Source organism: Photinus pyralis, unplaced genomic scaffold (assembly GCF_008802855.1).
Source record: "Photinus pyralis isolate 1611_PpyrPB1 unplaced genomic scaffold, Ppyr1.3 Ppyr1.4_LG1, whole genome shotgun sequence".
Lineage (NCBI taxonomy): Eukaryota > Metazoa > Arthropoda > Insecta > Coleoptera > Lampyridae > Photinus > Photinus pyralis.
The window spans coordinates 28,315,689-28,330,878 of record NW_022170249.1 but is presented as its reverse complement, the minus strand read 5'-3'; the positions used below and the strand labels follow the sequence as shown (position 1 = coordinate 28,330,878).

The 15,190-nt window shown below is 35.6% G+C and overlaps 3 protein-coding genes across 4 annotated transcripts; 2 read left to right on the top strand and 1 right to left on the bottom strand.

Moving 5' to 3' along the window:
• The first annotated feature begins 1,150 nt into the window (after nucleotides 1-1,150).
• Nucleotides 1,151-4,162, top strand: LOC116160580 (4-coumarate--CoA ligase 1-like). The gene is made up of 7 exons (XM_031473806.1): nucleotides 1,151-1,301; nucleotides 1,698-1,905; nucleotides 2,335-2,668; nucleotides 2,720-3,028; nucleotides 3,205-3,559; nucleotides 3,607-3,772; nucleotides 3,822-4,162. Exons 1-7 carry the CDS (start codon nucleotides 1,182-1,184, stop codon nucleotides 3,947-3,949), a joined length of 1,620 nt encoding a protein of 539 aa, XP_031329666.1. The 5' UTR covers nucleotides 1,151-1,181; the 3' UTR covers nucleotides 3,950-4,162.
• Nucleotides 4,163-11,364: 7,202 nt separating this feature from the next.
• LOC116159790 (60S ribosomal protein L29) lies at nucleotides 11,365-11,913 on the top strand. 2 transcript variants are annotated; one of them, XM_031472871.1, is made up of 4 exons: nucleotides 11,365-11,430; nucleotides 11,503-11,546; nucleotides 11,597-11,661; nucleotides 11,708-11,913. In XM_031472871.1, the coding sequence occupies exons 2-4, from the start codon at nucleotides 11,510-11,512 to the stop codon at nucleotides 11,846-11,848; spliced, it is 243 nt and encodes an 80-aa protein (XP_031328731.1). In that variant the 5' UTR covers nucleotides 11,365-11,430; nucleotides 11,503-11,509; the 3' UTR covers nucleotides 11,849-11,913. The 2 variants fall into 2 exon arrangements, with proteins under 2 accessions (XP_031328731.1, XP_031328730.1); XM_031472870.1 differs by having other exon boundaries at nucleotides 11,376-11,546; nucleotides 11,708-11,908.
• LOC116159789 (E3 ubiquitin-protein ligase TRAIP) lies at nucleotides 11,833-13,714 on the bottom strand. Its single transcript, XM_031472869.1, has 6 exons — nucleotides 13,435-13,714; nucleotides 12,914-13,387; nucleotides 12,741-12,863; nucleotides 12,511-12,697; nucleotides 12,175-12,291; nucleotides 11,833-12,131 (listed from the first exon to the last, which is right to left on the bottom strand). The coding sequence occupies exons 1-6, from the start codon at nucleotides 13,545-13,547 to the stop codon at nucleotides 11,916-11,918; spliced, it is 1,230 nt and encodes a 409-aa protein (XP_031328729.1). The 5' UTR covers nucleotides 13,548-13,714; the 3' UTR covers nucleotides 11,833-11,915.
• Nucleotides 13,715-15,190: the final 1,476 nt, after the last annotated feature.

Here is a 15,190-nt window from a genome sequence, read left to right as displayed (position 1 = left end):
TCTTCTATATACTTCTTTTAGATATGTACACACGTGGAGAAATTTTGTCATTTTTGTCAATCTGTCGTCTTCTTCTAATATTTCATTTATTTTCTTTTCATGTAGTCTCGTACAACTCAAGTTATTGAAATAGTATACCTTTTTTTAATTTTTGTTATTTTCAATCAGTATTTTCTAGAAAATTGTAATTCTACTGGTTGGGAAAAACAGCTTACAGCTGATCTCCGCCAGGATAATAAAGTATTATTATTATTTGAAATCTCCATTAAAAAGTGTCCGAATAATGTGTTAATTAGAAATGTCTACTACGATTATTTTATCATAAAAAAAATAAAAACGTAAATCAGAAATTTTTGTTTTTTTGAGATATCTTCAAAACTATTGAAGATATTTGAAATGTCTTTTCAGTTTCTTATTCAGCACGAAAATTGACAACTTTGCCCCCATTTAACCAACTTTGTATCTCTTAAGATAAGTGAGATCCCCATAGTGGCACTCGAAAAATGGACACCGTGTATTGAATTTATTTTCATAAAATGATAAGATGGCGGTGAAACTTCCCCAATAGCGAAACGACCCTAAAATTTATCCGCAAGTAGGTAATAGTTAAATGTCATTTTGTACAAAGAAGTGCGTCCGCCGAGAGGAATTAAAAAAAACTCTGAACGACTTCCGTCGGCGAAACGAAGAACTATTATTGTAATATGAAATCTATAACACTTGGAACAAATTCACTACAGGAATAATTTACATCTTATTAAAAGGAATACCTAGACGCCGTAATAATACCACAATTTTATTACTGAGCTAGCCGTGGGAGTCATAAAATTGGTTGTCATATTAAACTTCTTCCAGTGCCGCAGAGGTTCAATTTTATTATATATGCAAGAATGGTCTTCAACCCTAATTATAACGGAGCCCGTTACAGTACCACGATCAATGTTATCGATAATGATTAAGTTATGAAAAATTAATGAATTAATTGCATACAGTTACAGTATAATTGCGTGTTAAATGACCTTTAGTCAGACGCTACTACTACAATGTAATCGTTTATGATGCCACAAAGTATTTGAACCTGACCTTTACATCGCTAATCTAATAGGTAGCACGCTATCGTAAACAAATAATTTAAATATAGGCTTTGATACATAAAGCTAAGGATTTTAGTTTTCAGCATAATGACGGGAGAAGATGAAATTATTATCCATGGTCCGCGAGTTACAGTTCCGATAGCATACGACTCTCTGGGAATACAATTGTATAAAGCACTAAATGACAGAGAAGAAACGCCCTTATTTGTAAGTATAAGTCACAGGGTAGGTCAAATTACCTGTTCAAACGTATTAAAATAAACCCACTCATTTAAATGGTTGTTAATCATAAAAGGTTGAAGACATATGCCATTTCGGAGTTTATGTGAGAAATATAATCATCTATGCCCATTATTTATCCTATTTGCATCTATTTCGATTTGCCGTGCGCGTGATCGCAATTTTCGTAAGGAAACTCTATAAGACGACACTAGCGACTGAGACGGAACCCATCACTTCTAAGGGATCATCCGTCATTTACTATTGTGCCCAATATACAGATTATCTTGGGAGAGACTCATTGGCTGAATGAAATTTCATTTTTCATTTATTCACTATTGGGTTTCGATCGAACTCATAAATTATTGCAAATCTCGTTTTCAGATAGACGCATTCTCTGGTGAATATATGACGAGCACTACTCTACTGAGAAATTCTTGTTTTTTGGGTCAATGCTTACGAAACTTTGGATTAGCGAAGAATGATGTAATTGCAGTTTGTAGCGAAAATCACGTGCAGTTTTTCGATCCTGTCTTAGCTGGATTGTATTCGGGCATCATCGTTTCCCTTTTTAGTCCACATTACACCGAGAGTAAGTATAATATGAGGTCAATGTCGTAGATTTACCAATCACAGTTTACTAAATATCCCGAAATCTTTGTGTATTCTGCACATAATTCCATGAATCTCTTGTTTTTTGGTATAGTAGTAGATTTTAGGGATACATAAAAATATTCTAAAATTTTAAAGGTGACAAGGTCTTGTAACGGGAGCCCTTCAACGGATTTTTTTTATTTTTGTAAGATTGAGAGTTGAATTTTGTTAGGGTAGGTAGGCAGGGATAGTGGGTTTTCCAAGATTTATCATTCCAAATGTATTTTAAATCAATAATGTTCAAATGTTTAGTGGATTTATTAATATAAAAGAAAGAAGATGGCCAAAAAAATGTATTGTCACGCCCCTTGGCTCTGTTCAATTTTACTACTATGCTGACAAGGGTAAAACCCATACAATCTTTCAGGGGAACTCCTTCACGTTGCCAATATTTCGCAGCCATCAGTAATATTTTGCTCCACTGAAGCAAGTTCCGTAATACTGAAGGTGAAAGATAGATTGAAGAGGACTCCTAAAGTTGTAGCCATCGATGCGAAGGCAGATTACGGAGGGTGTCAGTCGATTCAAAATTTCATAATGGAATATGTACCAGCAAGTTTTGATGTAAGCACATTTTCTCCGTTTCCGGTAAACGTTAAGGAATATGTTGCATTTATTTTATATTCATCGGGAACAACGGGATTGCCAAAGGGCGTCATGTTGACGCATTTAAATTACATTACGACTATTACAATAAATAAGTAAGTGTTGCTAGCCTTAAATACAGGTTTCTACAAGTAAAATTTTTTTAGGCCCAGAAGGGATCCGCTCAGTGAAGTCAGTTTGATAATTATACCATTATACCATGTGTATGGGTTGTTCCTGGGATGCCTAAGAATTTCTGGTGGAGGAAAAGGAATAGTAATGAAGAAGTTCGATCCAGACGTCTACCTGAAAACAATACAAGATTACAAAATCGAAAGGCTGTCCATCGTACCATCGATCGCAAATTTTTTAATCAAAAGTCCACTGGTGGACAAATACGATTTATCAAGTTTGAAAACGGTGTCTTGCGGCTCTGCGGCGCTGACCAAGGTTGCTGAAGAAGCGTTGACTAAGCGGTAAATATTTTGTGTTTACTACAGAGTTTGGTATGTAATTAAAACTGCAGAAAGTTATTAGATGGTACCTACAGTAGGTACCTAATTACAAAAAATTTGTTACAATTGCAAGAATGTAATATGTTAATAAGACTGTGGGTGACATGAAAGGATACTATTTGCATATTCTTTCCTAGGCTACATGTGAGGGATATTCGACAGTCGTATGGCATGACAGAATCAACTCTTTCCGTAATAGGCGATTCGAAGGACAGAACTGCATCAGGTGCATGCGGCCGTGCCATGCCAAATACGTCAGTAAAGATAACAGATGTCGATACGGGAAAATCTTTGGGTCCGATGGAAGTTGGAGAGTTATGGTGTCGTGGAGACGTAATTATGAAGGGATATTATAATGATCCTGAAGCTACGCGAGCGGTCATTGATGAGAACGGATGGCTCCATACGGGAGATATGGCTTATTACGATTACGACCACGCATTTTACATAGTGGACAGAATAAAAGAATTGATCAAGTGCAAAGGATACCAGGTGACATTTTCAGAGGTACGTAACTCGTCGCAAATCTTTGATTTAAGGTTGCATCAGCTGAATTAGAGGCCATACTAGTAAATCATCCAAAAATAGCGGATGCTGGAGTAATTGGTATTCCTCATGATAGAGATGGAGAAATACCCATAGCCTTTGTAGTAAAATTGCAAGGAATAGAGTTGACAGAAAAAGAAGTGAAAGAATTTATTAATGGTACTAATATTGTATTTGTAGTTTATGTTAAATTATTCATCATGTTTAGGGCAAGTGGCACCGTACAAACGTTTACAAAGTGTCCATTTTATACTCCATATTCCCAGAACTCCTGCAGGTAAAATTCTTCGTCGACAATTACGAGATGCAATTCATAAACACAAGTCCCAGTTGTAAAAATATAGTGGCCAGAAGAAGTAGTAACTGCTCATTGGTAGCTGCGGATCTCGCGGACAACAAAACTGATTTGAGCTTGGAATAGCTGTACCTAGACTTCACGATTTCGGCACAGTCAGCCAAATATCGATCCTTCCACTAGTATAATTAGTAATGTAACGTGATTTATAAATTAAAGTTCGATTTATATCAATATTTATTAAACAAAACTAAAACACTATAAAAACTGTACAATTTATATCGACTATTTATATCACACTTCGCAATTTATATCAGATTTTCGCGCTCAATGTTTCGTCCGTACTCGATCTCGTTCGGTAGTAAAAACTGCCTGCGATGTTCGGTCCGCAACCATTTATACACGCAAGCAATGTAAGTCCAGAACACTCGCGTAATTACCGGATAAGTCTGGAATATTCCTATACAAATCCCACTATCGCGGGCGTAGAAAATTCCAGAGCGCCAAAGGCGAGGTCATGTCTGGAGCGTTTTCGTTACAGTAATAAAGATCTTGGGCATGATATTTTTACCTATCATCACAGAGCGACGTTCCAGCACCTACTACTCCAATGTATCTTTAATAACCTATCTATTTTAATTCTAATTTTATGTTCCTTTTATTCGCGTACGGTTTTTTGTGACCCTTCATCTCTTCATCAACAGTGTTTGAATAGATATCGTTTTCAAAGTAGTTGTTTTATTTGTTAATCTTGTGCAATAAAACGGTAGCGAACGTCCATAGGACGTACAGTATGTATACACTATACTATCCATATCGTTGACGTTTGGACCTACAATGGACGTCCATTACGTGTATTATACGCGTATGTACAGTGTTGGAACAGAAGGTCCGTATGTACTTACAATGAACGTTTAATGTACATCAGCTTTAAAGGATTAGGTGCTCTCACACATAAAATATAATACAATACGTAAAATGGAAAACGTTCAGTACTTTTACGATAGGACCTCTACATCAAAAGTTATGGGAAGAGATCAATTTTTACAGGTAAAATCTATAAGAAAACCTCCTTTTCATGTCGAGATTTTGGGAATTTGTGAGATTGGACGACTGACCTGAGTTTCAGTATCCACCCTAAACTATTACTTTAACTAAAACTTTGTTTGATGTATTTTGACTCACTTCTATGGCTTCGCCACTTGTGAATTCTACCACTTGATTGCTAAAATATTCCTTTATCATCTATAATAATTAATAAGTAACTATACAGGGTGGCCATTTGAGCTTATTTGGGGGATCTCAAAACATTTACGAAAAGATCCTCGGACCCGTCAATTTTTGATTTAAGGGGGAACCATTTTTTTGCTAGTTTCGCCTCCCTGAGGGCAAAGCCATAGCGCCCCCAAAATTTTAAATCGAATGGGAGATCGAGTGATACCTTATTTTGAAGGTATTTTTAAGTGGATTATAACCCTTCAGTTTTAAATCAATTTTATTTTATGTGCTTAAAGCTAAAATGAATCAAGTAAATGTTGAAAATGTTGGCCTTCGACTTCCATTCAATAGTACAGGTTTTGTTCGAACCTTTCCCGTACATTTTTAACTTCTGGTGTAATTTGACGACATTCATCAATTATTCTTTGTCGCCAGTTGGCTGACTACCATAAATTGTAGTTTGGCCTCGTAAAAAAAATCTAACGGACTTAAGTCCGGGGAATGAGGAGGCTATTCAATAGCTCCTCTTCTTCGGATCCATTGTCCCGGAAACGTTTGGTCCAAATATTGACGAACCCTTGCAGCATAATGGGGTGGCGCACCATCTTGCTGAAATACTAGACGATTTTCCAAGTACTCGTTATTTTCTAGTATAATACTCGATGAATCGTATTTTCTAATAACTCCAAGTACATCTCTCCTGTTAAATTGCCAGGTAAAAAGAAGGGGCCTACGATATGGTTACCAAAAATGCCAGCCCAAACATTCAATTTTTCAGGATTTTGTGTACATGCACCTCACGAACTATTCTGGGATTTGAATCAGCCCAGTTGTGACGATTCACAGTACCGTTTAGGAAAAAGAACGAGTACGAGATGCATTTTGTACGAATGAAACTTGTGTTTTTTTTTAAATATCTTCTGAATGCTGCTTCTAGTAATACCAGACACGATTGACAATTTCCTTGTGCTGAGTGTGGGATCTTGCACAATATGGCCTGCAATATCCACTTCTGAAGCTTCATTTACTACTGGGTTATCCATTTCACGTTTTTTATTAACCACAGACCCAGTTTCCCTAAATTTTTGAACCAATTCCAAAATGTACTTACGACGGACCTGTCGATTCTGGTGTTGTAGATTAAACAGAAATTATTTCAAATCTTTCAGCAATAAAAACCATTATCACTGTTCAATGTACGAATTTTGCAACTAAATAACTACTATAATCTGACAACAGTAATTGACAATCACTATTAAACTTCAAAATACTGCTATAATACCTACGAGACACGAGTATTAAAAAGAAAAAAAACAACAAGTAGGTACGGTTCAGAATGTAGGAGAACAAGATTTTTGATATTTATTGTTGTATTTATTCATTTACAAGCATTTTTTTTTCATAAGAAAATGTTGCCACGTTTTTGTAACTTTTATTAGCCCCTGTATCGGCTAGGCAAATTAGTTGCGATTTAAAACGTAAGGGTTTATAATCCACATACAAATACCTTCAAAATAAGGTACCACTCGACCCCCCCATTCGATTTAAAAATTTGGGGGCGCTTGTCACCCCTGCTAGAACTTTGCCCTCAAGGAGGCGAAACTAGCAAAAAAATGGTTCCCCCTTGAATAAAAAATTGACGGGTCCGAGGATTTTCTTCGTAGATGTTTTGAGGTCCCCAAAATAGGCACTGTTTCGTTTTCAAATGGCCACCCTGTATTAGTTTCAATAGTGTTAGTATATTCACGAATTCTGTACCTTTCAAAATGTTTAAATTTCTAAAACTCCTTAAATTACCTTTACACTATCATACTTGTCATGTGATTTGTCATATGATAAGTAACATGCATTTAGATTTGTGTTTACACTATACTATTTTTGGTATTATGGCTGTCATAAGACAAATCATAAGGAAATAATATGGAAATAATACGTAAATCGTGGAATAGGGATGTTTCTATTTCTGCATGACAAATGACATGACTTATTTTAAATACCCAAGTGATCCCGCCCTTCTATGGTTACTTTTCGCATTTTGCTGTTGTACTTATCTGAAAAAGCTGAATACTTGAGTAAACCAGTAAACTTTTGATAATATCATTGATTATTTATAGGTGTGTATAATCAATGATTATAATAGGTATATTAGTTACTAATGAAAGAATAAATTACATAAACAATAAATTGAGCAATAAATATTTACGAGTATATTGGTATTTGGTTGTCTGGTTGTAGTGGTGTTTTCAGACACACATTGTCAAATAGTGTCTTGATTGGTAATTAACCCCTCAAATGTTTGGGGGGTAATCTTTCAAATAAGGGTACACTCATCCTTAATCCTTAATGTCGACCAAGGGGACGATTCTGTTTGCTTTGTTAATGCAACGCATAACGGAGAAATTATTTTTAAAATAATTGTTAAACTTTTTCGTTAAAAATGTACTATAATTTTTGAGGCACTTTAGAAGTTCACCTATTTATGCTTTACTGGTGATTTTTTTGAGTTCTAAGTTAGCCTGAAGGTACTTTTTTGTTGAATACTTATTGTGATAATTAGCGATTTATTTTAATACAGAAGTTAACCGCACAAAATTGCTTATTTGCCAATTTATTTAAAATTTTGCGGGATCCCGCAAATACCGGGTTCCCGCGGCATTAACATCTAACGATCCCGCAAATACCGGGATTGAGATTTTGCTGCGGGATTGCATTCCCTAGCTGTAACTTTTGAACTATAGTAGCCCAATCTTGGAACTGTTTGAAATTATGGATTCTACAGGCCACATTCTAAAAGAAAAAATTTTTTCCGGGTCGATCCGAGACAATTTTTTTTGAGGGCCTCAAAAAAGGCAGTGTACAACCTTCCTTTTTTACCAAAAATCGACTGCATCAGAATTTCTCGAGAAAACACTTTTTCTTATTAATTTTGGTGCGTAGAGTCCAAAACAATTCGTACTTTTTCGATTAGACTTCTCAATCAAACCTAACTATCAACCTAACCTAACCTCACTAAAAATTCTTCCTAACCTTAATCTCCTCGCACATTATATTCTCCTGATACAAGATTTTCGAGCTAACCTAACTAGTATACTCTAACCCAACCTCACCAGTGACCAAACTTCGAATCATCTCGTGCGAAAACAACCAGACCCTTAGGAGTTGAAGGAGGTGGTTGGAAACCTCCTACAATTTTTGGAAACAACACACCTAAAGCATAGAATTTACTCTATGCCTAAAGGCAAGAATACTTATACCAAATACTCTTTGCTTATACTACTCTTTGCCTAAAGGTGGAACTGGAAAAGGCAGCTTTTATAGATTCCTCTAAGTTGTCATCTGAGTGAGAACCTGACGACAGTTAAACGGCGCTTGGCGGTGCATAATTCCTAGGCAAAAGTAGGCAGCTGTCAGGAGGAATGGGGTCGTAGGAAGTCCTGGACAAATAGACAAGATTCCCGAAGTCCAGAAATGGCCCAAGAGAAAGCACGGAGAGGTACACTAACATCTAACATAATGCTTAAAAAGACACGGGGAAAACGCCGAGTATAGCTAGTAAAATGGCAGTTAAAAATGTACGGACAAGATCTGTGCAGCAATTGTACTTCAATGACCAGATTTTTGAAAAATTAGTTCAAATATAATGGCTGCAAGCGCGCCATCTTCTTGGTAATCGACACACTTTTTTCATTTTATAGTATTTTAAGTTTAGTTGAGATGTCGCCACGTACTTAACTTCAATTGAAATTGCTTTTGAATTTATGCGATTAATAGCCGCCTTGGACTTAGTTTTCCCTAAATGGCACTTCAAGATGGACGGAGTCTTGCAAAATCTGTAGAGCAATTGTAGTACAATGCCCCGGTTTTTGATTAATTACTTTAAATATAATATCATTGTAAATTCAATGAGGATATGTACAAGTGCGCCATCTCGTTGGTAATCGATACACTTATTTCATTTTATAGTATTTTAAGTTTAGTTGAGATGTCGCCACGTACGTAACTTCATTTGAAATTGCTTTTGAATTTATGCGATTAATAGCCACCTTGGGCTTAGTTTTCCTTAAATGGCACTTAAAGATGGACGGAGTCCTTTTAAACTAGTAGCCCAATCTTGGAACTGTTTGAAATTATGGATTCTATAAGAAAAATTTTTTTCCGGATCGATCTGAGACAATTTTTTTTTCGTAGCTCAAAAAAAAGGCAGTTATTACCTTCCTTTTTTACCAAAAATCGACTGCACCAAAATTTCTCGGGAAAACACTTTTTCTTATTAATTTGGGTGCGTAGAATCCAAAACAATTCGTACTTTTTCGATCAAGACTTCTCAATCAAAAGTTATAGACGAAACCAATTTCGAATGAAAATTCAAAGGGCTGTAACTTTTGAACTAGTAGCCCAATCTTGGAACTGTTTGAAATTATGGATTCTACAGGCCACATTCTATAAGAAAAATTTCTTTCCGGGTCGATCTGAGACAATTTTTTTTTCGGGGCTCAAAAAAAGGCAGTGTATAACCTTCCTTTTTTACCAAAAATCGACTACACCAAAATTTCTCGGGAAAACACTTTTTCCTATTAATTTTGGTGCGTAGAATCCAAAACAATTCGTACTTTTTCGATCAGACTTCTCAATCAAAAGTTATAGACTAGAAACCAATTCGAAAGAAAATTCAAAGGGCTGTAACTTTTGAACTAGTAGCCCAATCTTGGAACTGTTTGAAATTATGGATTCTACAGGCCACGTTCTATAAAAAACATTTCTTCCAGGACGATCTAAGACAATTTTTTTTTCGGGGCAAAAAAAAGGCAGTCTATAACCTTCCTTTTTTTCAAAAATCGACTGCACCAAAATTTCTCGGGAAAACACTTTTTCTTATTAATTTTGGTGCGTAGAATCCAAAACAATTCGTACTTTTTTGATCAGACTTCTCAATCAAAAGTTATAGACTAGAAACCAATTTCGAAAAAAAATTCAAAGGGCTGTAACTTTTGAACTAGTAGCGCAATCTTGGAACTGTTTGAAATTATGGATTCTACAGGCCACATTCTATAAGAAAATTTTTTTTCCGGGTCGATCTGAGACAATTTTTTTTTCGGGGCTCAAAAAAAGGCAGTGTATAACCTTTCTTTTTTACCAAAAATCGACTACACCAAAATTTCTCGGGAAAACACTTTTTCTTATTAATTTTGGTGCGTAGAAACCAAAACAATTCGTACTTTTTCGATTAGACTTCTCAATCAAAAGTTATAGACTAGAAACCAATTTCGAAAGAAAATTCAAAGGGCTGTAACTTTTGAACTAGTAGCTCAATCTTGGAACTTGGAACATTTTAATTTAGAGAAGTTATATGGGTCTAGTAACTTCTTGTATTAAAGTCATATGAAAAACCTGTCAAGTGTAAAGTAAAACATTAAAACTCTTACGAAAAATATGTTGGTAGTCAATATAATAATAATAATAATAATAATAATAATAATAATAATAAATGTCTTTATTGTCTACCGAACAAACAGCAAATAAATAACATTTCTTTGTTAATACATTTATAAGTGACAATAGGTGCAAGTTCAGGGACAGGCACAAGCGCCGCTCCTGGTCTTCCACTTGGACCAAAATCAGCAACGGGAAGGAAGAAAATAAAATTTACAATATAGATAGAAGAAAGAAAGAGGAAAGAAATAAAATCTACGATATAAATAGGATGGTTCACGAAACGTCCAGATTGCTAACAATTGATGCGAGATAGTGATAGTTAATGTGGCTAATTGAGATTGTAGTAGGTACTGTTTAAACCTCATCATATATATCATATAACATATATAAAAAATCATGTGAGATATATTATAGTGTAAAGGTACCTTTATGGACAGTTGTGAACCAAGATTGTTATTTTGTGGTCTATATTTTGCACTTTGACCGTATAATACTGAGGTGACAGTGCCTTTTTAGATGGCTATACCTACTTACACCCTATGGTTGGTTTCAGGAGAACCCTTACGTTCAACTACAACCTTGCGAAATTAATTTTATGTACAAAATGAGTCTTATAAATAAAAGGATTCAGAATAACTAATTTCAAACCAAACTGCGTCTTCCGAAAATGCCATACTTACTCACAATGAATGGCGAATATGTAATAGTGCAAAAATGCACCAATGACATTGATGATACGCCACTGGAATGCACGTTACCACCATAAGGAATTTATAAAGTACTAGCATCATTGCATGCCAAAATTGCAGTATTAAAAATCCCTACTATCCTTTTATAGGTTATCTACTTTGTACTGTGGCAACGTGTTTAGGTGCATTAAATAATAATTTAATTATACCGTATCTCAACAAAAAGCTAATTACTTACTGAAGCATAATTTCAGGTAAACAATGGCTAAATCGAAGAACCACACCAATCACAATCAAAGTAAGTAGTTGCCTTAGTTGTATCATGTAGCTAGTATCTTTATGTAACAGATCGCAAGGACCATCGTAATGGAATCAAGAGACCAAAACGTTTTCGCCAAGAATCAACATTGGGGGTAAGTCTACATGTTTCATTCGACTCTTATAACTTGTAAATCGTAGGTCTGCGCCAAGTTCTTAAAGAACCTTAAATTTGCCAAGAAGCACAACCTTAATACAAAACAACAACTAAAACGCGCTACATACAGGATGGCAATGCGAGAAGCAAGAAAGAAGAATGCTGTCGCTCAAGGACAAAAATAACATGTACTTGTATTATTATAATAAAATTTTAAAAAAATAAAAAATACAATACTGATTGAATAATACTCTAGTTGAGTTTTTGAAAGGATAACTTCGGCTGAGGTGCCAATTTCTTAAATTTGCGTGCCGTAGTAGTTACACTAATTTTCGGTTTTTTGAAAGGTAGAGAGGAACGTGGAGATGGAAAGTCATCGTCTTTGCTGTGACCTCCTAGACCGTCGTACGAAATTGATGGCCGTTTTAATGTCTCCTTCTGCAGAGGATGTTGCTTCAATATCGACGTCTGCAAAGAGATTTGTAATAACATAGTAAGCGCATTATGCAACCTTATTGGGTCCAGCCGATAAGTTGTTGTAGGTAAGCAGTCCGGAGAGTCCTATGCTGCTGGTTTGCACACGTAGGTACGGCGAATTTGATTGTGCTATAGTTTCGACAACTTCTGGCTGAAAGGAACGCACAAGTTTAGTTCTAATTAAAAATGAGTAATCACAGATATAAATATACTACAGATTTTTTTAATCAGTTCAACCTAAATGAATCATCCACACTAATACAAAATGGAATTTATCTTAAACACAAAGTTACTAATCCTGAAACGTGGATAAATCCAAATCGATACAATGGTCTGTAGTATATTTACATCTTTGAAGTACCTAACTTACAACTGACGGTGAACTTGTATTAGGTTCTGTTAGTCTTGAAATTGGTATAGGGCTTTCACTGACAATCCTGTTGACATTGTTAGCAGTCTCTAAGGAAAGGCGGTTGTACTTATTCTGAAACTCTGCAAGTTTGCCCTTTAAATACTGACGTTCGGTTTCACATCCCTTGTGACTCTCAAGCTCCTCCCTAAAACAAACGTAAATACTAATTGTACCAAAAATCAACCTACCTCATATGCACAGAGGCATCCCTTAACTCTTGAAATTTCTTACGGTACGCCACAGACTCGGCTTGAACAGTTTTAATTGCACCTTTCAATTGCTTCTTGCTTTTATCAGATTCGATTAACTCTCTGCACGTATAAGATTACAACGTTACAATTACAAAAAGAAACATACTCACTTCTTTAAGGTGGCCACCAGAATTGACAGTGACTGAGGATCCTGGTTGTTTCGCAACATACTGTTCACTTCGTCTTGCGTACCTGCCAAGACTAGCTCGACATTTTTAATTCTATCTAACTTGCCTTGCAGTTCGAGTAAATCGGTCTCCAGTTTCTTCGCTTCCTTACTCTTCGTCTTGAAGTAAGTCACTTGCTCTTTCAACGCGAACATCGCCGATTCCATCACTCGAAGCTTATTCTCTTGCTCCTTGTTTTCTTCTATTAGGGCCAGGTTTTGCTTGCGCAGCGTTTCATTTTTCTCCTTCGTATTTTTCACGTCCAGATTTTTAAGGTTGATTTGAAACTGCAAATTATCAAGCTTGTTGTGAAGTACGGCAAGATCGACGGTTTCCGTATTCTCTTCAACAGTTAGATAGATCTTAAAAATTGTCTTTTCGGTCGCTTTGAAACGACACTGCGGGCATGTCTTCGAACTGGAATCATACCGGTTCGACGAGATTATCAAAATAACGTAACTTACCGTTCGATCCACTGTATTAGACAGTGATAATGGAAGAGATGACCGCATGTTGTGCCAAAGATTTCCGAGTATGGAGTTAATAAATCGCTGCAAATTAAACATTTTAAATTCATCCTGATTTATTGAATTGATCGTGTTATAAAGTAAAGCTCCAAAGCATTATCACAGAATTTTATTATAATAATAAAAAATTTGTATAAATAAACGTCAAATGAACAGGATATTAACGACTCCAGTAGGTTAGAAAATTAAATATTTTGAAAAACGAGAATTCGTTTTATGTCGCTGATAATCGACAAGGATCGATTATCCTTTGGCGACGATGCCACTTCCTCGATATAATGTATCAATTAAGCTGACACAAAACTTGTAAAACTAGTAAGGGAGTCGTCCGGCAAGTCATGGCATTGTATATGCATTGAATAAATAAATTATAAATTAGACATAAAACATTAAACATTAGACAATAGACATTAGACTTTATGTCTCTTGTCCAATGTCCATTGTGTAATGTCCATTATCTAATGTTCTTTGAAGTTTTGACCCTGCCCTTTGATAGACCTTCTCGTCGCCTCACACCTTTCCTTTGATGGACCCCTCTTCCGACATTTCTTTTGAATTTTCATTCGAAATTGGTTTCTAGTCTATAACCTTTGATTGAGAAGTCTAATCGAAAAAGTACGAATTGTTTTGGATTCTACGCACCAAAATTAATAAGAAAAAGTGTTTTCTCGAGAAATTTTGGTGCAGTCGATTTTTGGTAAAAAAGGAAAGTTATACACTGCCTTTTTTTGAGGCCCTCAAAAAAAATTGTCTCAGATCGACCCGGAAAAAATTTTCTTATAGAATGTGGCCTGTAGAATCCATAATTTCAAACAGTTCCAAGATTGGGCTACCGGATCAAAAGTTACAGCCCTTTGAATTTTCTTTCGGATAATTGAAGTCACGTGGCGTCATCTCATTGGAACTTGTTCAACTATTACAAGAAATAATTCGGAAAAGTGTAGCGATTACCAGAGAGATGGCGCACGCATAGCGATTACTTAAACAAAAGACAATTCAAAATACTGGATCAATGAAGTACAATTGCTCTACAAATCCTACAAGAGATTGCATATTTTCAACTGCCCTTTAAGGAAAATTGAGTGGGACGTGGCTATTAAGTGAATAAATTGAAATTTTTTTAGAAGGTCATTACGCACGTGGCGTCATCTCATTGGAACTTGTTCAACTATTACAAGAAAATAATTTGGAAAAGTGTAGCGAAAATTGTCTCAGATCGACCGGGAAAAAACATTTTCTTATAGAATGTGGCCTGTAGAATCCATAATTTCAAACAGTTCCAAGATTGGGCTACTAAATCAAAAGTTACAGCCCTTTAAATTTTCTTTCGAAATTGGTTTCTAGTCTGTAACTTTTGATTGAAAAGTCTAAGCGAAAAAGTACGAATTGTTTTGGATTCTACGCACCAAAATTAATAAGAAAAAGTGTTTTCCCGAGAAATTTTGGTGCAGTCGATTTTTGGTAAAAAAAAAGGAAGGTTAAACACTGCCTTTTTTTTGCCACGAAAAATAAATTGTCTCAGATCGACCGGGAAAAAACATTTTCTTATAGAATGTGGCCTGTAGAATCCATAATCTCAAACAGTTCCAAGATTGGGCTACTGGATCAAAACTTACAGCCCTTTGAATTTTCTTTCGGATAATTGAAGTACAATTGATCAACAGATCCTACAAGAGATTGCACATTTTGAACT

Coding starts and splice junctions, on each gene's coding strand:
- LOC116160580 (XM_031473806.1), top strand. CDS start 1,182: ATGACGGGAGAAGATGAAATTATTATCCATGGTCCGCGAGTTACAGTT. Junction 3,029..3,204: donor GAAGAAGCGTTGACTAAGCG/GTAAATATTTTG, acceptor ATTCTTTCCTAG/GCTACATGTGAGGGATATTC. Junction 3,773..3,821: donor AGTGAAAGAATTTATTAATG/GTACTAATATTG, acceptor CATCATGTTTAG/GGCAAGTGGCACCGTACAAA.
- LOC116159790 (XM_031472871.1), top strand. CDS start 11,510: ATGGCTAAATCGAAGAACCACACCAATCACAATCAAA. Junction 11,547..11,596: donor CCACACCAATCACAATCAAA/GTAAGTAGTTGC, acceptor TTTATGTAACAG/ATCGCAAGGACCATCGTAAT. Junction 11,662..11,707: donor GCCAAGAATCAACATTGGGG/GTAAGTCTACAT, acceptor TGTAAATCGTAG/GTCTGCGCCAAGTTCTTAAA.
- LOC116159789 (XM_031472869.1), bottom strand. CDS start 13,547: ATGAATTTAAAATGTTTAATTTGCAGCGATTTATTAACTCCATACTCG. Junction 12,864..12,913: donor CTGGTGGCCACCTTAAAGAA/GTGAGTATGTTT, acceptor TTATACGTGCAG/AGAGTTAATCGAATCTGATA. Junction 12,292..12,510: donor ATACAAGTTCACCGTCAGTT/GTAAGTTAGGTA, acceptor CGTTCCTTTCAG/CCAGAAGTTGTCGAAACTAT.